Source organism: Lampetra planeri, chromosome 24, assembly GCF_965212315.1.
Source record: "Lampetra planeri chromosome 24, kcLamPlan1.2.h2, whole genome shotgun sequence".
NCBI lineage: Eukaryota > Metazoa > Chordata > Hyperoartia > Petromyzontiformes > Petromyzontidae > Lampetra > Lampetra planeri.
The window spans coordinates 9,737,078-9,760,311 of NC_136130.1; the positions used below are offsets into that span (position 1 = coordinate 9,737,078).

At 44.9% G+C, this 23,234-nt stretch overlaps 1 protein-coding gene across 1 annotated transcript in view; it reads right to left on the reverse strand.

Moving 5' to 3' along the window:
* Positions 1 to 6,570: 6,570 nt before the first annotated feature.
* LOC144726745 (ankyrin repeat domain-containing protein 13C-like) overlaps positions 6,571 to 23,234 on the reverse strand; it is a 37,813-nt gene continuing 21,149 nt past the window's right edge. The window contains exons 10-13 of the mRNA XM_078605605.1: positions 19,761 to 19,840; positions 14,515 to 14,613; positions 13,516 to 13,616; positions 6,571 to 10,821 (exon numbers count right to left, since the gene is read on the reverse strand). Of these exons, the coding sequence (XP_078461731.1) occupies positions 10,688 to 10,821; positions 13,516 to 13,616; positions 14,515 to 14,613; positions 19,761 to 19,840 (414 nt within the window). The 3' untranslated portion in view covers positions 6,571 to 10,687. The remainder of the gene's footprint in view (positions 10,822 to 13,515; positions 13,617 to 14,514; positions 14,614 to 19,760; positions 19,841 to 23,234) is intronic.

The following is a 23,234-nucleotide window of genomic DNA, read 5'->3' on the forward strand; positions in this document are numbered from 1 at the left end:
GCTAATGAGCGGCCTCGCGAAGTCTCGCGAGATCACCCGCGCGATGCAGAACGAGACTTGGGCTGATTATTTAATTATTTATTTTTCAAACCCACTCCACCACCAACCCCCCACCAACCACCACCACCGATATATTTTAAGCGGAAAAAAAACATAACCGCGCCGTTTCACGCATAAGCAAACGCGAAAAATAAATAGCAATTACAATATATTTAATGGCGCATTTTATTATTTGTTTTTGTACAAAATTTAACTCACCGGGAGACGAGAAGCGGCGCCGACTCGAGCTCGTCCGATCAGAGTCTTGTACGGGAGGGGGCGTGGCTAAAATAATGACGGGGCGGGGGTGTGGGTGGGTGTGGGTGGAGGCTATTCATGGGCGGGGCTAACGCGTCAAGTCTCGCGCGCGCGGGGCCCCCCCGCCCTCCCGAGAGCGCGTAATTTTTGGCGGGAACTCGCCGCTTCCGCGAAGCCGCTTTGCGTGTCCCCCCCTACCCCGCCTCTCCCCCCCGCCCCTCCCCCCTACCCCGCCCCTCTCTCCGCGCTTTTTTTGCAGCACGTGCTAGAAAGTTTGGCGTCCCGAGCCGTTCAATGACATCGGACGAGGGTTCCGTTTTTTTTTAAGCGTTGAACGTGTCCCGTGTGTTAACGTCACTTATTGTCGTAACGCTTTAAATTACTTTTTTTAAATGTGTTTTTTATGCCGTCAGTGGGGGGGCGAAACCACCACTCCGAGTCCAAAGTTTTCCCGCGTTCCAGCTTCGATGGTGCGCGCGCACGTGACACCACGCGCGCATGCGCACGACGCGCTCGCTTTTCCCGCCAAAACCCCTCCGCTTGGCAGGTGGCGGGAAAATCATCTCGGAAATCTCCAAGATAAGAAGAATAAACAACCGCCTTGGTCGGATTGCAAACAAAAAAAACCCCGTCGGCACTTCAACTCACAACACTGAAAACACTTGAATGTAATTACAAAAAATTATCAACTTATTTAATGCCCCCCCCCACCCCCTCATTCGGCTGTCGTTCTATGAAGACGAAATCACCCGAAACATTCCCCATCTTACACTATGAGACCTCCTTTACCAGTGGCAAAATATAATAGGTTTTTACCCTTTCAACTGGTACAAAAACTGACACTTTGTACAAAGGATCATGTTTGCAATAACCACAACACAAGCAGTCAGAATGCAAACAAGAAACAACTGATAATGATATGCACTGTCCTCAACTAACCGAACCCACACGGACCAGCGTGGTGAAGTATGGTCAAACGAACCCGTGCGGCTTGGAGATGCCCTCATACAGCAGTGGATGTAGGGCTGTACATGTAGAGTAACAACAAACACATTGCGCCCTACCTATACTCAGGGCAAACAACATCATCATCATCACCTTCATCCATTCATCCCCAGGGGAAGCATCATCAACATCTTCAACATCACCTTCATCCACTCCTCCCCAAAGCTGTCGTCACCTCACGTCGATGCGACGCAAACAACAACAACAATAGTTCAACACGTAGGAGGCTTTCGCGACCAATAATCATCCATAAGAGGTTTTTTTTGGGGACGGGGGTTAGATCGGATAAAGATATAAATGTGTCGTTAAACCCGCCACCACCCGACACAGCCAACTAGTAAGGGTTGTGTCACGTAAACAGAACGTGGCCAATTCGTCACTAATACAGCACTAGTGTAGTGTATAGTGTAGTGTATAGTTGTGTATAGTGTAGTGTACTAGTACAGCACTAACCGGAGAGCCAAGCTGCAACATTTACAATCTGGGTACTCTCCAACACACAGGTAGTGACGAATTGGCATGTTCTGTTTACGTGACAACCCTCACTAGTTGGCTATGTCGGGTGGTGGCGGGTTTAACGACACATTTATAATCTAGATTTGAAGTTTTGGAACCAAAGAGTATGGACACATTTAGAAATGTACGCGATCTAACCCCAAAAAACCCCTCTATTATGAACAATAAGAACAATCCACCCAGCAATCTGGCGATTTCATCGCTCCATCTCTGCGGACTACGTTACTCTTCCCTTGCCTAACCCTGGCTTGCAATCTTACCCCACCAGACAACAACAGACGAGGTCTTTAACAATCCACACATTCTCTCAAGCCAAGTATACTCTCGCTGATATACGATCGGTGTCACAAAAAAGCTGTGACACCGATCACCGCTAAGTTGTATGTTTTACTTGACTATGTAATAAACAACAACTGTAAACTTTTTAAAATTTGACCAGGTAGGCCCCATTGAGCTATATAGCTTTTTTCAGAAGCGACCTGGCCATGAATGATAGCTCAACGAAGTGGCTTATTATTTGGAAATGTATTATAGCCAAATACTCTAAACTCACGTTGTTTCTAAATGTGGAGGGGAAAAAAACAACGGATGCCCCGGAGACAAATCCACGCGAATTCAGGGAAAGCGAGAGACATGCAGACTCCAAATATACAGCAGGCGTCAGGGTCAAGATCGAACCCACGACCTCCTGTATACCAGGCGAGGTAGTTAACATCTCCCTAGCCATCGTGATGATGATGATAAAGAGAGTCGTGCAGACTTCAAATATACAGCAGGCGTCAGGGTCAAGATCGAACCCACGACCTCCTGTATACCAGGCGAGGTAGTTAACATCTCCCTAGCCATCGTGATGATGATGATAAAGAGAGTCGTGCAGACTCCAAATATACAGCAGGCGTCAGGGTCAAGATCGAACCCACGACCTCCTGTATACCAGGCGAGGTAGTTAACATCTCCCTAGCCATCGTGATGATGATGATAAAGAGAGTCGTGCAGACTTCAAATATACAGCAGGCGTCAGGGTCAAGATCGAACCCACGACATCTTATATACCAGGCGAGGTAGTTAACTTCTCCCTAGCCACCGTGGCGATGATGATGAGAAAGAGAGACATGCATACTTCAAATATACAGCAGGTGTCAGGGTCAAGATCGAATCCACGACCTCCTGTATACCAGGCGAAGTAGTTAACATCTCATAGCCACCGTGGCGATGATGACGATGAGAAAGAGAGACATGCAGACTCCAAATATACAGCAGGCGTCAGTGTCAAGATCGAACCCACGACATCTTATATACCAAACGAGGTAGTTAACATCTCCCTAGCCACCGTGGCCATGATGATGAGAAAGAGAGTCGTGCAGACTTCAAATATACAGCAGGCGTCAGGGTCAGGATCGAACCCACGACCTCTTGAATACCAGGCGAGGTAGTTAACATCTCCCTAGCCACCGTGGTGATGATGATGAGAAAGAGAGACATGCAGACTTCAAATATACAGCAGGTGTCAGGGTCAAGATGGAACCCACGACCTCTTGTATACCAGGCGAGGGAGTTATAGAACATTTCCTAGCAACTGCGGCAATTTAGTGGTGCAGGGAGCTGATCACCCCTCGAACCCACCCACCAAACGCCGCATGGCCCTTCCATGGACTTAACAATGCACAGTACTGTCCGTTTTTACACAACGTGAGTGCATAACCCAAATACAAAGTACAAGTGCAAACACAGGCCGTGTGTGGACCTGTAGATTACAGGTTAACACACCAAAGGGGCATGGTTCTTTCCCCCCTGGCCCAATTCGTGTTTATGGCCATCCTACGCATTGGTGGTGTTTGCTCCCTATTGATCCGTACCGTTTACGAAGACTTAATTTCCTAACTTTGGCACCACTGCGATGCGGTTAGCCTTTGAGAACTCTTTGATCCGCCCCAATGTCAGTTGTACAAATCCGGCTGCGAGTTTGTGACAAAGGCGGTCAGCGATGGAGTGAGTGCGAGGTCCTGCATATATTGGCATCATAACCTTCAATCATTATAATCACCATTAGCCATGTTTTATACACTGATGGATGAAGGCCTCCCCACGTCGTCACCATCCCTCACAGTCAAACGATGCCACAATCCAACTTCACTTTGCCTCTTTTTTTCAAGGTAGATATGGCTCAAAGCAATAATGCAAACGTGTATTAAAAGGCCAATAACATTGTATAAAGCGTGAAATAATAAAGTACTGTTACATAAATCGTCGGTAACAAAAGTGAGAATTTTAACATTACTTAATATCGAGTTAAGGCCACTGGACATTTTATGACACCCGACCAAGAGTTGAGCTTCATCTAGCTATGTTTAATGTTGATATGACATTTATAAAGAAAAGTAAACCGCTAATATTTTACACAGGAGACGAGCCTATGTGTCACAAATCATTTGTTCAGCATTCGGCTGAACAGGCCGAGTAAGTATTCCCAGCGATTACACGCACTCATATGGTTTTAAACGGATTTCCAAAAGCGAGCAGGGCAAGGTCACAAAACATAAGCAGACATATCCGTTCCTGTGTTTTTTTCCACGCAGGCAGGGCCCACAGCCCCTCCATGCGCCCAACGCAGTGACACGAAAGCAAGTGCCACCACCTCTAATTTACTCCCTTTCACTCTGAGATGTCGCCAGTCATGTTTCTGCTTTAAAACGTATCTTTTTCTTGCCGAGAATGCAAAATGTGTGGGTGTCCGGTTGCGAAGACGTTGACCACTAGTAAAACTGTTAAACACGACAGGTACAAGATAAGCGAGATATGCATAATTCTGGCCGAAAGCATAACATGCTTTGTACAACAATTCAAATAAGTTTTTACATTTCCAGCACGTGCTCGAATTCTCATGCCAAGATATTCTCCTTTTCACAAATGTCACTCTACACCAAGGCATGTCCATAAAAGTATGACAGTTCATTACAAATAATGTAATGTAAAAATACCAATTACAGTATTGTAATAGGTGCGCTTTGTACATCTCAAACAGCTACATAGCTGCCACAATTGGAAGGCAGACACATTTAAAACAGCATCACATGCTGAGGAACACAGGACTAAAAACATGACCACTGCGTAACTGTGCTCCCTTGAACCCGAACCTTGGTGACAACCTGGTCTCTGTAAGCGTGTGCGTAACGCCTATATACAATAATAATTCGTTGTGTGCCACATGGGACTTCTGAAAGAGGCAAGCGGACAAAGAAACTGCACACAATTGCTTCAGTGTTCATACCACAAAATGTAACGAAATAATGACGTGAATATAATCATTATTGTCAGCAATTAATTCATGAAAGTCAGTAAAAAAAATAAGTTGAATGTCTCCTCTAGAGCTAGGGGTCATTTTCCCACAATTGTCTCTTCTTTTTGAGATAGCGGTCCTAGGAAAGATGCATCTTCCAGGGACATTAAAAGTCCCGTTATTTGTCTGTTGTGTCATAATACACCACTCAAAACAATGCATTCACATGTAGTTCTCCTCTCTTTCGGTATTGAGATATTCTTCTTCCCATGATTGTCCTGGTTTTTTGTATTCCTGAGGTGGTAACTCTATCTGGAGTCTCTTGGTTTACCCCAAAGTGACAGGTTGTAATGGGCCACATGTCGGATGTGGGATATGCATACCACCTTCTGGTCTTCCTGGAAGTGAATAACATTTAAAAACAAACTCACCACCCATCCGTTTCCTGACCATGAGGCCGCCTCAACCAAAGTTCAAATGGGGAGATGGGTCGCTTCTTTTTTGGCACACCCAAACGCAGAACAATGCCATGTCATCAGCAATAATAGTATGCTTCTATGCACTGCATTTTAATGTTAATGAAGATGAAAAAAATGTAACTCCAGCACAGGACAACCACAGAGCAAACCACACACAATAGAGCCCTATCAAGCACATTACCAAGTGATGGTATGTAGGTGCTTTACTGTGGATACCTGTGAATGCAGCATGTACAAAGATAACTATAATAAACATTGTTCAACAGTATTTTATATTGTGTAATGAATTGATGTCTTCGGGGGTTAATTATTAATCACGAGTCATTCATATGCAATGCTTTGTACGTGATATTTTCTCTGGATTTCATTGGCAGAGAAAAGCACGTGGCATTCACTCTGTGCAAGTTGTTGCAAGATTCTTAGAAATCGTGTGGAGAAAAACACTTCCAAGAACATTTCAACGGTGGCTCAGGCCCAGATCTCGACGATTCCACAATCACAGCACTGCAAACAGTATCTTGCCATGCTCATCACACAACCACACTTACACCGACCACATAACAATAGATGGCAAGTTGCTTCTATTTTGTGGTGTGAAATGTCCACCCTAAATTGTTAAGTGTAAGTGCAATTACTTAAATGTAGATTTGTATCTTGTTAGATGTGGGAAACTAACCAGGTTTTAGCCAGGGTAGTGCTTGCACAGGCGACTGCAATACACAACAGGTGTTATAGGCTGCAGGGCGACATTATGGGCAGTTCAACAAAATCCATTGTTGTACTGTACCTCCACGCTCGAGCTATGCTCCATGCCTTCACCTCACCGTACCGAAGTGTTCTGGAATATGGCCAAAAAACCCCCATGACCCGAACAGCATGGAGATGCCCTCATTCAGCAGTGGATTGCAAAAATTCTGCACATGTATCTGTACATAAATGACACAAATAAAGACAATTAAATTGCTGCTTTACAAAAGTTCAGGAAAAGAACACGGATTTTTTTGTACAAAAAGTGTTTATTTAATAATTTTTGTTATTGTGGGGGGGGGGGTTACAGTGCAGTTGGGGGGTAGGTCAGTGGAACAGACAAAGTATGGCATTGTAGCTGCGTCACAATTTTCACTTTTTGGGAATTGCCATCGCCAGCTCACAAGTGGTGAGGGGGTCAAGGTTGGCGCTGGGGTTGAAGTGAAAACCTTTTATAGTTTTAGTAACAAAAAAGTGACACTCAAAACACAATTCCTCAACAGAGGATGCAAACGTTATATCATGCACCTTCAAACTGATCGTTCTGGACTCCCAAGTGTAACAAAAGAAAACAAAAATGCCATGCTTAACAGCACATGTACCATTGTGTGTGTGTGCGCGCAAGGCTCAACATGGGCCTTTTGAAGGGCCAGAGATTGATTTGACATTCTATTTCACTTGACATTCCACCAGTGGTATGGAGCTGATTCAATGAAGTGTCATTACACACGTGTTACTGCATTATCCAGTGTCTCTCTAGACTACCCAATTAAGATTTTGTCGACAGTTAATAGTTCGTCGCGGTTTAGAATGGGCATGTTTTTTTTTCTGCTATGTTACTGGCAATGTGATATAAGGAGCGTAGTTATACTTTACAATCGCTTGATTGCCCTGATGAATATCACTATGGGAATGTAAAGATATGCCCCCATGATCGGCAGTGTCGAAAGGACGGCATCCAGCAATATATTGGGTGGGAGCTGAATGTTATTTACATTTTTAGGGGACATAATCAGTAAATTATCTCTTTAAAAACGACTTTTTTTTTTCTTTCCTAATCAAACCCTAAACTTAATCGCATGTCTTTTTTGTTTGTGTAACGCTAATTTAATAATTATGCCTGTTTCAGCTTTCTTTTGTCAGGCAGTGAAAAGCAAAGTTTTACCCGTCAACATCACCCAGCGATATTGCTCTTGGGCGAGTCGCCTTTGAAAAATATCTTCTTAGCTTAATGGGCTTTATCGGAAATAAACGGAACACATTCGGGTAACTTTACAAGTTGTTCAATCTGCGGGCAAGTTGGTGGCAAGTTGCTCTGGGCTTGAATTGTGCCGAACGTTTGTGACAACTTTGTTATATCACTAAAATCGAAACCTGATGTAAGTCGATTAATTCCAACTGTAGAGACGTAATCGATTGTGACACGACACAGGGATAACGACCTTTATAAGTGCTTGCTAACCTACAGTCTGTTAAGGCTATACGGGGGATCTTTATATATGCAAACGGGACCACAACAGCCGTGGAACATTTCGATGTAAAGCTTTCATGACTGCAAGGATTCATCTTCTTGGCTCTTTCGGTAAAGTCACGAAGGGAAATAATAAAATAATAAAAATTAAATATAATAAAATAATTTTCACGACGTTTCGGCCACAACGCAAGCAGCCGTCCTCAGGTGAAGACCAGGTCTGTCGGGGAAACAGCGTCTGAATGACCTGGTGTTCACCTGAGGACGGCTGCTTGCATTGTGGCCGAAACGTCGTGAGAATTATTTTATTATGTTTTATTTTTATTATTTCCCTTCAACGTGACTTTACCGAAAGAACCAAGAAGATGAAGCAGTGGAAGATTTTTAAAAAGAACTAGCAGCCCAGGTTTCAGCGGCATGAAGCAGACGGTTGTGTTGGTTTCTGTTGCACTAAAGTTATTATACTTAGATGCTCTCAGCCCAGTAACCAATGACTGCACAAAACCAATCACTTAAAATTTGGTTCTGCACTTAATTCCATCTGAGAATAAAAAGGATAGATTTGACTGTCATATGACAAACTTTCTTGTCAGTGGAAGATGGGTTTGGAAAGTTCTGTGGACCAGATCACTTGAAGGGGATCTCAGAAGTCGCTCTGTGACATCTACACAAAGGGTTGCACTGCTCTGCAAGAGATCCGAATTGATACTTCACCCCATGATATGATGTCGATAGCATGAAATGAAACCGCTGGAATTTTTTTTACCATTATTATAAGTTATCATATTTAACTTTAGAATGTACTGGTGCAAAACTGTCATGTCTACGTCTGTACACGGCCTGTATGTAACCTTTGACATCATTGCTAATAGGCCATAGACCATCAACCTGTGAAAGTTCATTTATTCCCCGTACAAATGTCAGACCAAGCAGGCATATTGTATCAGTAATCGGTGTTCAATTGCAGAAATGTGAACGTCCAAGTTGGGGATGAAGCAATGGAAGTTTAAACATGAAAGTTTCAAAATGTACGAAATAAATGTCAATTAACACATTTGACAACAGCTCCATATTCCTGTTTGTATCGTACAGTACATTATCAAAAGTGATTTCTTGTTAAAAGTTACACCCATGCCATTGTTTAAAATAGTGACGCACCTGCTATTATTTATAGGGATGTAATTAATTAAAGTTCTTAATGTATATACAAAAACCTGTGTAAGAATGCAATCGGTGTTGCAATAAGTGCATAAAGCACTTCACTATCTAAAAATTGGATGCATACTATGCTCTAGGTAAATAAATACAATATTGCTGCTTTTCTTGCTAATGAGACATGTTCTGCATGTTCAAGTAAATTGGGATACGATTTAGATTTTGTGTAGTACAAGAGGTTAAAATACCCCTAGAGGTTGACAAAAAAGGATCGTGTGATATTTACAAAAATGGCTTTGAGATTTGTCTGTTTGTTAGTTGATGTGAAAGTGATTGCATTACTTTAATTTCCACAATTTACAAACCAGATTTGTGCACACGAAACGTGGGATAAAACCTTATTTACGAAACAAGTGAAATGTAAAACATTTCCACAATAACCTGCCTCCGTTTTATGGTCTCCAAAAGCATGCTCTCTGATCAACTCCAGCTGATGCAGTACAGAGATCAGACCAGATGCTGCTGGAGTTGAGAGGCAGGTAACAGGATGCTACGTCTAATAATTCACAGTCAGAACAGCTTAACGTTCATTAAAAACTGGCAACACATGGAAGGGATTCTATGCATAAGGACTGCCGTGTGATTCAACCATCTAAGAGATAGACATTCTAACATCGTGAAGTTTAAACTTTTTGTGTGTGTTTCTTTACATGCAATATGGTGATCCCTTAAGGCAAAAGCTTTTCTTTACATTGTTCTAATATTTCAGCATTTCCAAAGGCATTGTTTCTTGTTTATATATAATGTCTTGTTAACATTTTGTACCATAATTCAATTTACTTACCACACTGAAAATAGCTGAACCCTGTTCTGGCCTTCATCGTTTCAGATCTCTGCTGAGACAAGCCTCAACTAAGCTGCAGTTATGAAACTACGCGCTTCTTTGCTGGCATTGATTAGCATCATCACATCGGCCTTCAAGTGTCTTAATTGCTCCTGCAGCACCTAATTGACGCAAACGTTTATTTGTTTTAAAACTAAGTTCAACCAATATAATTACGACACAAACGACTATTTTGCACAGTCACTGACCATGGCTGGGTGGCAAACAACTAAGAGGTGTTTGATCATCTGTATATGAAAGCAGAAGTTTAAAAAATGTAGTTAGTCCAGTTCTAACCCATGTGAGCCATTGGTAGAAAGCCCATAGTGAAACATTAACAGGTACTTGTGATAATAACTCCGAGTGGAGGCAAAGATTATCCAACAGCTTTACTATAGTCCCGTCTTCAGATGCCACTTTGTATCACACCGGATGCAAATAATGTGCACTGGCTTGATAATGTAAAACAGAAAAATAAATGTATATTCCTGGAAATGTTTTAAATCCAAGTTTGATCAGGTTTCACACGGTCAGGTTCAGAAATTCTGAAAGAGGTCTCACAGTCGGGGGACAGCACAAACGCTTCCCGCAGCTCCATCAGCGAGGGCCGCACACGGACTTCAGAAGTCAAAGCTCGAAGCTCTGGGCCTTCCCTGGCATCCTTACCCAGCGTGCAGCAGTGGCAGGGTCACGCATTAGAGTAGGATCAGCGCTCTGACATCCTGAAGGCAGGGGAGGCTGTGAGTATGGAAGGGAGGCACAACATGGGGGAGGGGAGAGAGGCCTGCACAAGGGAGGGACTGGCACAGCTCTGTTGGAGCCGAGGGCCAGTGGGCACAGCCACTGGGTGGTCGGGTTCAGAGGTCAGGGAAGCGGTTGGGGTCCTCTCGGTATTCGCTTGGGATCCGGAACATGGATTCTGGAAGATCCTCAATGGAGCGGAATTCCTGGAAGGTGACGGTGGCCGTGATGGTCGGAAACACAGGGATATCTGCACACGAAACGAGCAAAACGAGACGCCATCTAAACACACACACTTGACAATATAAACACGTGTCACCTGAGGTTGAGAGCATGAGCCATAACTTCACATATTTGACATTACGGAAGTAACCTCTCAATGGTGAATGTTTTGTCTGCTGCTTTTCAGCCTTTAGTGCAACGCTGATGTGTTGAAGTAGGAATCGCACCGTCAAAACTACAGTATGCACCGTGGTTCACTTCACAAGGCATCCAGCATTACAAACTAGGATTAGGTACGTGTCCACCATCAATAATGGCCGAGTTGTGTGAAGCGCGCTTTACGAAGGAATCTTGCAAGATAACTGGAAAGTGTTGATATTTACATTAGCCACCTTTACACAGGCACTGTCTCAACTTGCACACTACAACTGTGCTATACAATGCCCGCTGTGCCACCGCTTCATCTCATTAAGCAATGCACAAACAACAGGTTCAAACCAGCTCTTCCAGTTTCTGAATGCCAGATTCTTTGTACAAGTCTCCGTAACGAGTTTTTATTCTATGCCCACTGCCAAACACGAAACTAATATGGGAATAAACTCGCAGCGTTTGACGCAGATTTGTGTCCAACGCTAAAATACTACTGTGGCCGTCGGAACAGCCAAATCTGCCATGTTCATCTCATCCACTGGTTTTAGAGCCTCCGGCTGACACAAGCGGACAGACATCCACATTGTTGGAATCAACATACACTGCAAACCCAAAGCTCCTCCCCATAGGCCCGAGCACGTTTCAACAACCTCGTTCTGCGTACGGACAGACTACAGGGAGAAAACGTTGCCTGTCGGCCCTCATTCGCTTACTGTGAGACGGCCCGTAGCCTACACCCTCCACAGTACAGGCAGCGCACACTGCATGCCAGCTCAGTGACCAATAGGGAATTGTATACAGCTTTAAACAACCAAAAAAAAAGCATCCAAATATGTCAGTGGTGAATTTGATTTAAAAACAATTTGGTTTCACATTGAACGGCAAGGCTGGATTTAACGAATGGAAGACTGCTTCCATTAGTTGGTATTTAGTGAATAATTACTTTAGCCCTTGACACTCACCTCTATCACAGCGCTGAAATTAAACTTATTCCTAACCTCAACAAAATAATCAATGCGCATGACCTTCAACACTATTATAACAAAATGCAACTAAAATCTCTGGATGAAGAAGAGATAACTTTCTTACAATCCTGGGATAAAATAAATGAGCGGAGAGGAGGGATGAGTGACTCAGCCACAAGATCACATGGAGCCATGAAACAAACCACCCGGGATACAATCAGCATGACGCGCGCGCATCTGCAAGTCTCATCTTACGACCCCGAGAAATGCCTGGTGCAAGAAGGTATACAAATACAATTATCTTTCAAATGTGAGACAACTACTGCAAATAAAAACCCTACGTGCTTCCTTGCAGAACAATATAATTATATCAATTGCCAGTTCCTTGAAATGACCAAATGTGAACAAAGGACAACGAGTACAATTACTGAAGTGTCACAGAATGTGCTACTTTATTTTGCGAACTCTTAAAAACTTTACCGTATTGGATGACTTTGATTTCCAAAGCATCTCATTCAAAGTAATAATATACATCCATCCCAGTCTAAGTGACAAGGCCTGTGAGCTTAGACAACACAAAGGGCCACTTGTTCCTGTGACTGCCTCTATTTTGCCAGTCACTACAAAGATTCCTTTTCCACAAACTCTTCTGAGAATTTATTTTTTTACCTCCCCACCAGTTCAGCTCCCCTAAAGGACCGCTTGCGCCAGAGAAAGCTGTTCCCACTGAGGATGCCAGCTCGGCAGGAAAACACCTTCTAACAGTTTAACCAAACGCAGGGCGGTTGTTGAGCCAAGCTCCGTCCCTTTTGGTATGCTACAGTTGCTTCAGCATTGGCTTACGAGACCGGATGACAAGACACAAAAGAGCAGTGATGGAAGAAGCATGGCTCGTCAGATTTCCCTTACGATGCACGCATGTGCCTTGGACTGTAAGGACTCTCTAACGCAGACTGGGTTAGCACACACATTAATTGTGCAGAGTGCATTATGGCGTTTTGACAAATGCCTACAAACACGACGTTGTCACCAAGGTTGTTACTCGAGGCTTCAACTGAAACCAGAGATGCAGATCGACATTTGTGAACGGAGGGGATCAGAGCAGGGACTCGTGTGCATATGCACGGGCAGATCAACACAATCGGCAGCGGTGTTTTAATGAGCACGGGAACGACAGGCGACGGCTGCTTTCTCTCATAAATCTCTTTGGCACGCGGTCAGAAAATCCTGATGGCAGGAACGCGATGTACAGACTTGCGGGTGGCCGGCTCAAAACAGGAACTGTGACTAACAGCTCTGGCACTCAGGCGTGCGCGCAAGCGCACACACACACAGCCGCCTGCCGCTACCTGCACTCTAAAGCGCCGGCTACCCACGTGATTTATGGACAAACTAAACACACAGCCTACAACAGACCTTTCTCTGCCAAGGCTATTTTTACTTCAACTACGCAATTATATTCTTATTAATATTTCTTCGAGGAGTTCATGCAAATCGCCACCTCCACAACAACTGTGGTCACTTTAGTTAGAACAAAAACATGTATGAGACATTCTTAATTCAGTGTGCTTGAAAAAAAAAGGAAAAAGGCTGCGTTCAAGACTCACCCAGCTTCACAGGAAACCCAGGAGGAAGCTTCATCTGAACGAACTCACGCAGCTTGTTAAAGTGCTTGAACGGAGCGATGATCTCCAGGACGTTGAGCAGCCTGCAGACAGGACGAACGGTGACTTTGATGGGAACGGGAACACAGAGCTCGCACTTATCTTCAATCCACACTGATGACAACAATTGGAAGGGCAACCTCTGGCAAAGACCACTCAAAGAGGCTCGCAGTTGAAATATTCTGTGAGATAACGGCACATTCTGCGATGGACGTTTGGTCTACACCATACAGGTACTACAGTGTGTCCAAGAAACACCAGGCTAATACAGGGGTGCGGTACCCCAGAATATCAATTTTCCTAAACTAAACCTTGTTATTTCGTTGAAGAGAAACATTTTCCCATTTAGAGGTATTAATGTATTTATTCATAAAAATGAAAAGATAAAAAGGTAAAAAAAAGACACTGAAACTACTGAAAATCACAAACCAATACTGGAATGCACAATCCACTGTTACTGTAGTTACTGTCCAGCGCAATACTAAACTGGGACTGGCTCCCGCTTGATGTTTCTGTGCAGCATGGAGATGCAGCTAACAACAGGGCAAGCGTTCCTTTGCTCGGTGTAACATTTTTGGGCTTTGGGAGTGCGATTAAAAAAATCTAACTTTTTTCAAATTTTAGAGGGCCCATGGGAGACACGATTCATCCGCCCACATTATTTCAGGGACAAACTGTACCGTCAATGACATTATTGCAATGCAAGCTGCTCACAACCCCATTAAAAGTGAAACGTCTCGCACAAGGTTGTACCTAAGGCAATGCCTAAATGAACAAACAAAACTCTCGTTGTTTGGCTCGTTTCGGACAGGAGTTTAATCTTTCATAGATCAACAGCACTCGAAATACGAACGCAGCATTTCATTATTATTTTTATTTCACGTGAAGTCACAGCTCCATCGACGGATGAACCGAGTTGCTGCTGCCTCCGCCTCCACTCACATGTCCATGCTGAGCGGAAACTCTTGGCTCATGGCGATGGTGGCCTTGAAGCTCTTGGAGCTCTCCTTACACACGAGCTCTCGGCCAAGGTGAGGGGCCCTGCCAGGTTCCGGCCAGAGCACAACGTAGAAGAGGAGGGAGGAAAGTAAAAGGACATGATAGGGAAGAGGGGTGTGGGGGGGGGTATGAAAGGAGCATCAATAAATATGTATGTCAGTACATCCCACCCCGTGTGAGTCATGGGGGTTATTTGGCCATATTTCACCACGCTAGTTAGTGTGGGTTGGTGAAGGTAGGGGGCGGCATAGACGTACAGTACAACAATGGATTTTGCTGCATGGCCCTCTTTGCTGACCACCTAGAAGCACAGCCTTGCAACCATCTATAACAACCTGGTGGTCACCCATCCAAGCATTATGCAGACTCAAACCTGAATACCTTCCCAGAACAGATGGGTATATTATAAACTTCTAAGTAATTGTGGATCTAATAATAAGGTAAAAAGGTGGAAACAATACCAGGAGGCATGCTGTCAAAGCGACAGATGTTGGTGGTCATGTTGTAATGCTGCTCTTACTGAATGCTCAATATGTTCAGTTGCTCTGTGAATGCAAACCAGATTGCTCATGGGAGCGAGCTGGCCACCGTAAACGCACGCCTGACTCAGCCGCCATGCAACCACGCCAACGAGCACCACGGCCACAAACTAATATGTTCCTTGGACGGTGACCCATTGAATGCATTTGTGAACCGAAACATGTTTACCTCCCAAAATATTCTTCCCCGCAGCAAAAAATGAAAAATAAAGTGAAGCCACAGACACACCCCGCCACCTCCCCCCCCTCCCCCCCGTACCAATGGCGGAGCCAGGATTTTCAGGTAGGGGGGGCAACCCCTCCAGCAATGAAAAATGATAGTTGTTAGTAAGTAAGGACTTGTCCCTTGCTTTTTATTCGACGCGTGTGCGGCGATGGCGCAGCCATCAATCGAGGGTCGAATTAGAACCGTGTGTGATCGGCATCGCCCTCGCTGAAGGAATGCCTTCAGGGAAGTCGTGCACTGTATACGCAACTGCGCACAATTCTGTGAGTCACTTATAACTGCCTTGCCGTTATTGCCAATTATGGACTCAGACTATTGTCCTATCATCTCATAGAGTACCTGGCACGTAATAATATGCTACACGGTGGCAGTGGGGATCGCAAAATGCCGATTTATTACTAATAAATCCCAATGATCCGATCGAAATTAGGGAATTCAATTGGATCATTCAGGGGGCATGTGCCACCCCACCCCCCCCACTGGCTCCACCAGTGCCCCGTACCTATAAGCTTAATACGCTATGTGTCGGTGCTATGTTTAACAGCAAAGTGGGTCTTAATAGAAGCATTGTAAATTAGGGTAACCGTTTTCTGTATCAATTACAAATTTGACAAGTCAAGATCTGGTGAGTAATCAATTCCAGTGGAGTTTAGTCACGAATGCACGCGTGAACGTAATACAAACCGAACAGCCACAGACCAAAGGATTAATAAAATGTAAGGTGCATGCAGCCCTGAAATTGCTTGCTCAAGCCACTGATTGGCAGAATGGCCGACACTAGTCGGAGCTCGAAGAGGATATTTGGCCTACTCTTCCAACATTGGCTAGACGTGTTGGAAGAGGTGGGCTTACCACCACTTCACCTCACCACACGCAAGCTGCTGTTCCACGGACTAACTGACATGCCCATTTTGACTGTTGGGTGGACAGGGGGGGGGGGGGTTTAAGGCTATTGCCCTTTCTTTGAGCTGTCTCACTGGGAGATTGAATGACGATTACACTATTGCAGCCATCTTAGTTTCTCAGATAACTGTTAAGACTATATTTCTTGAAATTTCTGTACGTGCCAAAAACCGGTAACTGTTTTGTTACCATAATGTTTTTTTCAGTAAAGTCACGTAGATATAAAAAAAAATAAAGACGTTTCGATGGCAACACAAGCGTTCGTCATAATTTTCAATGAGGTTAGTAGTCAAGCAAAAGAAACAATTTGAACAACCCTAGTAAATATTTGTAATGAAAATTAAGCGAAATAAAAGAAAGTGGCTCTACTCGTTTCTGTGGCTGCGAATACTTCAGATAACTTTAAATTTAATTGATTGTTTTCCTCTGGCCACCGGCCTCCCGCCTCCCCTGCCTGGCGGCGTTTGCTCAGCGGTGCGGCCACCCCAGAGGGGGCCAGTCAGCTGGCTTCGAGGGCCAGCTGCCATCGCATCACACAAGTCGCCACCAACACCGGGATGCCCTCCAACCTTTAAAGTTTGTTCTTCCCAATGACTTCCAATTTAAATGCGGCGCAGTTGAAAATAGTTCGGTTAAAATGCAACCACGAAGAAGTAAGGATGGAGGGTAAGAGTTCTAGCAACGGGTTTGGTCCAAATCTTTTTAAATGTTACTTATTAAGAAGTCATTCTGAAAAGTTGTACATGCAGATTTGCCTTTGTTAGTATCTCTTACGCTTACAAACCGTGAGGACATCACCAAGACGGCTTGTCCCATTCGCACTAAGGCCATGTGCACATTTTTGTTTCCGTTTAATGGCCTCTTTAAGAAGCCCAGGCCACGGCATTTCCAGCAAGTAGGAGCCCTCCTTTCCACCCGCCTCTCACAACCCCAACCCCCACAGTTCCTCTCCCTTTAACCCCCCACTCCCTACCCCTGCCCCCAACACCCCATCCGAACTGCCAACCCAACCCCCATTCATCCGCGCTCTTACACACTCGGCTTTCCCGCGCTGGCAAGCACCACCGATTTCTCCCGCCAAACCTCCCACGGTCTGGTCCCCGCCCCTCCTCATCGTCGTGACTCATGATACTCTTAACGCCGCCGCTTGCTTGCAGCAAAACCTCACGGACGCTTAAAACTTGGCGAAAGTAAAAAAAATTCCCGCGCAAGAACACCCCAGTTATAGATCAGTACCGATACCTATACGGAACCCGGTCCTTGTAGCTGCTACTCAAAAATAGCTACGTACGAATGATTACTTTCAGAATTGTTATTACTTGCAACAATTATGTTGAATATTAATCGCATGGATGGTTGTGCAACAGTGGTTAGTTAGCGCACTGCACTGTGAATCCAGAAATCAGAGTGTGATTTCGTGCTATATCACCAACGTCAGCGGTGGGTGATATCTGAAGTGGTCTTGGCTCATCCACCCCATCCACTTCACCAACCCACGCTGAGCTCTACGGCGAAGTATGGTCAAATAGCTTAAATTAACCGACCCGACATGACGAGGCATTCATCCAGCAGTGGATTGACAAAGGGCTGTATTTTATTATTTAATTCAATATCAAATATACATGCTGTTTAATCTATTTACATAAGCAGCAATGGTTTTAAATATCGTGTGCAAACCCGATTAAAACGAATCCATCCTGTTCCTTTGTGAAAGTATGCTTGGCGACCTGAATATCACGTCTTTTGCGGAACTGATCTTGGCTACGGAGAGCAAATAAAACACGGTAGAGACTTGGCGATGGTGAACGTCTCAAGTAGCAGCCTCAACGCAAGTCACTGCGGCTCCTCGCCATTTAACCAAACCGTTTTGGACGATTCCAGAACATGCAAAACCACAAGTCAACATTTGCAAGATCACCGACGTTTTTTTACGTCGCAAGTAATTTTTTTCTTGCAGTCACTCAAGTGCAAAGTCCAACGCGCAAAAACTGCAACCTGCCTGGCCACTTGCAAAGACACGAATGCAAAGGGACCTCTTTATGATTCTATTGATGTATCAACAGTGCTCGTAGCGGACGGGATGTCGCTCTCAGCGGTACGACACCCGACCACGACGACACGCAAGCGCTGCTAACGGAGAATTATGCACGCAACCCCCATGCCGTCTCAAAATGGCCGACAGCCCAATCATACAGCCGTTGTGCAATGTCGGGAGAGATCGGCAGGCACAAGGCGCCCCCCACCCCCCCTCCACTGAAGGACGGCTCACTCCTGTGCACCGCGCCCATGGTCGAAAACTGCGGCGTTTGGGACGGCGGTGGTGACGTCGTCGGCGAGAAGCTGTCACCATCGCGGATGCGTTTCCCGCGCTTTCACGCGAGAGCCTGTTTCTGCGACCGCGCCTACGGGCCGCTCAAAGCTCGGGGCGAATGGTCGACGGAGCACACTTCAGGCAGAGACGGGTTGCAACGAGTTCAATTACTCGGGAGCGTGATGCTCTCATTTCTCATTTCTCAATTACGTTTAGGTTTAAAAAATAATAATTATACGTATATTGCAGTGCCAAAACAGCAGCTTTCTGGACGACGCAATTGTCATTTTTATTTTCTATCACTGGTGAAAAAAATCCCCGTGGTTACTTGTATAGCTTCAGGGTGGTTTTGAAACACGAGCACACAAACACACATGCGTGTGTGAATATAAGTAGACTGGTCATAATATTCCAACAATGGAGATCCGCCCTTTGATTGGCCGGCCACTTTCCTAAAGTATGTACAGTATAAGTGTATATACCAGCAAGAGGATATGGGAACGGAAGACAGAACGTGGGCTATCCTCTTGTGGAAGAACAGATTAATAAAAAAGGCAGGCGAAAGGTATTAAATGGAGTGTTTGGTGCTTTAATTTTGGCTAGACCCCCCCCCCGACGCCCCCACCTTCCCTCCAGCCCCCACCTCCACCCCCCCGGCTGCTGTTGGACAGCTGCCCGAGGCGGTTGCACATCACGCCCCGCTTCCCACCATGCTCGCTGCCATACCCATGCAAAAAAACCAAGGATCCCTCGCGGACGAATGCGCGCGTACATCCTCACATACACACACTTGTGCACACACCACGCACGGCACGCACGGCACGCACACCACATACACACCGACACACGCACGTACAGCGCATATGCAAAATTGGATTCAATGCCAAACAGCTTTTTTTTATTTTGGTTATGGGCCGGAAGCGGCCGGCACCCAGTGACTTATGAAAATCCCAATTGGAAAGGACTCGGAGAAACTGATAAAATGATGTTCGAAGCTCAAGAGTGCTCGACAGCTGGCGTTACGACGCACAAAGGCATGGCACGGCCTCGCACATAATGATTCCAATCCGTTGCAAAACCTGCCGCAGGCCGTAAAATAACCTTAAAACATCTCTAAATGTCAACAAAACCATTGTTGCTTCGGTTTTCCTTCTCAGCTACAGAAGTGTAAAACGTCACAGCGAGAAACAAAAAACCCAAAATGGCTTACTTTCCCGGCTCTGACGAGATGTATTCCTCCCACGTGATGGTGTTGGGAGGCGGGGGTGACAGAGACTCCCGCCTCACGGGCTGCATGGGGCCAAGGGAGAGAGAAGAAGAGGGGTGTTCACCGTTACCGGGACGTGATGGTGAGCACGCACGAACGAACAAGCAAAGGAATTTTAAATTTCGATTTAAAGCTTTCGTGACTGCAGGGATTCATCTTCTTGGTTCTTTCGGTAAAGTCACGTAGAAGGGAAATAATAAAATAATAAAAATAAAACATAATAAAATAATTCTCATGACGTTTCGGCCACAACGCAAGCAGCCGTCCTCAGGTGAAGAACAGGTCTGTCGGTGTTGGTCTGACGCTGTCTTTCCGACAGACCCGTTCTTCACCTGAGGACGGCTGCTTGCGTTGTGGCCGAAACGTTGTGAGAATTATTTTATTATTTTATTATTTCCCTTCTACGTGACTTTACCGAAAGAACCAAGAAGATGAACAAGCAAAGGATCGGGAGACGTTTGCAAAGTGCCGAGCCGTTGGAACTACCCGTGTGTTCGCAGCGTCAAATAAAGCTCAAAGAGGCAACAGTGAGCATCCAGTGACTACTGTGCCTCCTTTCATGAGGAACTGATTGTCCTCAATGGCCTCCAAGGGCCACCAGGGACATCTTCCACTGCAGCACCTGGGTGTGAAGTCCTGGGCCACGATAGATTACCCTAATGTCCTCCACATGATGCACTGCACTGTTTCTACATCAACGTTGATTGGAAGCCAGTCGTACTGCAGCAGATATTCACGCATTGGCGTTTACATTGAAAGCAGATTTTCGCGAAGAAAAATAGTTTGCCAATTTTTTTAACATTCCAGTTTTAGAAAACACTTGGATGAACATTGTGTGGTCTCGGAAATTGGAGGCTCTCTTTAAAACATTCTTCTCAGCTTAGTCATTGTATTGCAGACCAGAGCCAAAGCCACATGAAGAGTAATACAAAATATTCCACATGAGCATGTGTGGCGTCCACAGTGCCTCTTGCCCTCACGGTGACACAGCAGTAAACATAGTAGGGCACCATCACAATATTAACACTTGCGTCCACTAAATTACAATGGAAAGCATAACAATTACTTAAAAAGATATCAGATTAAAGACACTATTCTCACTTACAAAAAGTAAGTGGGCTTGGGCACCACATGTCGCCAGAGGTCGAATATAATGACAAAGTGGCAAGCCAAGGGAGGGTACGCGCTCCCGAGTGTACGTCAACCACAGAGATGGAGCGATTAAATCAGCTTGTGCACAGGTATTAGATGGATTGTTACATCGCAGGAACACGAGAGATGGCGACAATACTAATTCTGCATGAGGCCTTCATGCGGCATTAGTATTGATCACTGTGAATGGAATCTCATCCCACAAGATACCTAAAATGCAAACGTCTTTCAAGGAATCCTGTTTAATGGGGCGATTGGCAGGAACCACAGTTAAGGGAAGTGATCAAGAAGGGGGAATAAGTGCAGAAGCATGAAAGTGTGATGCGGTGTCGATTTAAAGCTTTCGTGACTGCAGGGATCATCTTCTTGGTTCTTTCGGTAAAGTCACGTAGAATGGAAATAATAAAATAATAAAAAATACAACATAATAAAATAATTCTCACGACGTGAGCAGGTCTGTCTACTCGACATACCTGCTCTCCACCTGAGGACGGCTGCTTGCGTTGTGGCCGAAACGTCGTGAGAATTATTTTATTTTGTTTTATTTTTATTATTTTATTATTTTCCTTCTACGTGACTTTACCGAAAGAACCAAGAAGATGTGATGCGGTGCTCGGTGTATGTGTGGTGGCAGACGCTTTGCTACAAGCAGTGATTGCTCAGTGCAGACAGGAGCCAGATGCTGCCCACAACCCTCCACTAAGCTTCCTCCTGAATTAGACTTACCTGGGCATGAGTGATGCATGCTTGCTGTGATGCGTGCAACATAAAAAAGGAATGATTGTAATGCCATACGAAGGCTTTCACGACCAATATTATGACTCATAATTGGTTTATTTTGGATTAGCTCGTGTAAAAATGTGTGTTCTAAACCCTCATCTACCCAACACGGCCAATTTGTAAAATGGTCACGTGAATCAAACATGCCAATTTTATTCCTGCTTCATCAGCAGCACCATCGGTGTTGTTGTGGGAGACTAATCTCACAACATTAACATGGGAGCGACGTTTCACTGGAGATTACAAAAACATCTGTGCAAAAGGGCTTAATAGCTCATCGGATTCCTCCAGTATGAATAAATATTCTGATTCTGACATCCAACATCACCAGGTTGTTAACAGGAGCTCAGATCTCGACATCTCGAGATCTGACCCAAAATAAACCAATTATGAATAATAATAATAAACCCTCACTACTTCACACATCCTGTGTTATGTATTGTGCATGTAAATATGTTCAATACAGCACTGGGGTGGCAGCTGATGATTGGCATTGAAGTGGGGAAGACTTCCTGTTGTACAAGTATGTAAGATATTGCTCTGGCGATGTAGATACTTTCTCCGAGCTAGGTAGAGGGTGCTGTATTGTACATGTGCATGTCCACGTCCTGCCATTTGCGAATCCACTGCTCGATGCAGGCTGGGTCATGGGGGTTATCGGACCATACCTCAACACGCTGGTCGGCGCGAGCTGTGTAGATGCGAGAGCACAGAAGTAAAGCAAAAGTTTCAAATCTAGATTAAAGCAAAACAATGGATTTTGTCGAACTGTCCACTTGTTGTCCACCACGCAGCTCCCACGGCCTGCTGTGCTTGGTGGTCACCCCTCCAAGTACAATAAAATCTCCTCCCTGCTTAACTTCTAAGACCTGACGGGATCTAGGGGATGCTCCGAGTGATTTGGTCACGGCCTACATTTAGAGTTAATGTTATTTCACAATCAGAATCAAAATCTTTACATATCCTGGAGAAATCTGATGAGATGTGAAGCTCTTTTTCACAGATGTCTAGTAGTTTTCACAGATGCCCAGTTTGGTTGTGCACTACGTCCACCCTGTGTTTAACGTAGAGAACTCACTTTGTCTGCCATCAACAACTTGTAGCCTAGGCTCTCCGAGGACACTTGGCTTGGTTCCAAAGCAGTTGCACATGATGGAAATATTTGCATATGTTTAAACCGCTACATGTCAGTTGAGCTCCATCGTTTGTAACCAATGTTAATGCAGACTTCCACCAGGCCTCCATTGTCATTAATATTGAGGGCTTAAGGCAGTAATGTTAATAGTATCTCAGTAAAAATGCTCCTAGGAGGAGCAAGGAGGCTGCTGAGCAAAGATCAGCAGAATGGGACAATAGGACACAGGGCGGCTGGCCATGGGGCGCTGTTGGCAAGGGGTGGGGTGGGTGGGCCTAGGTTAACTGAAGCTAATCATGAAGTGGATATCTTCAGACACTTTTGGTACAGCTAGTAAACACTTGGGACAA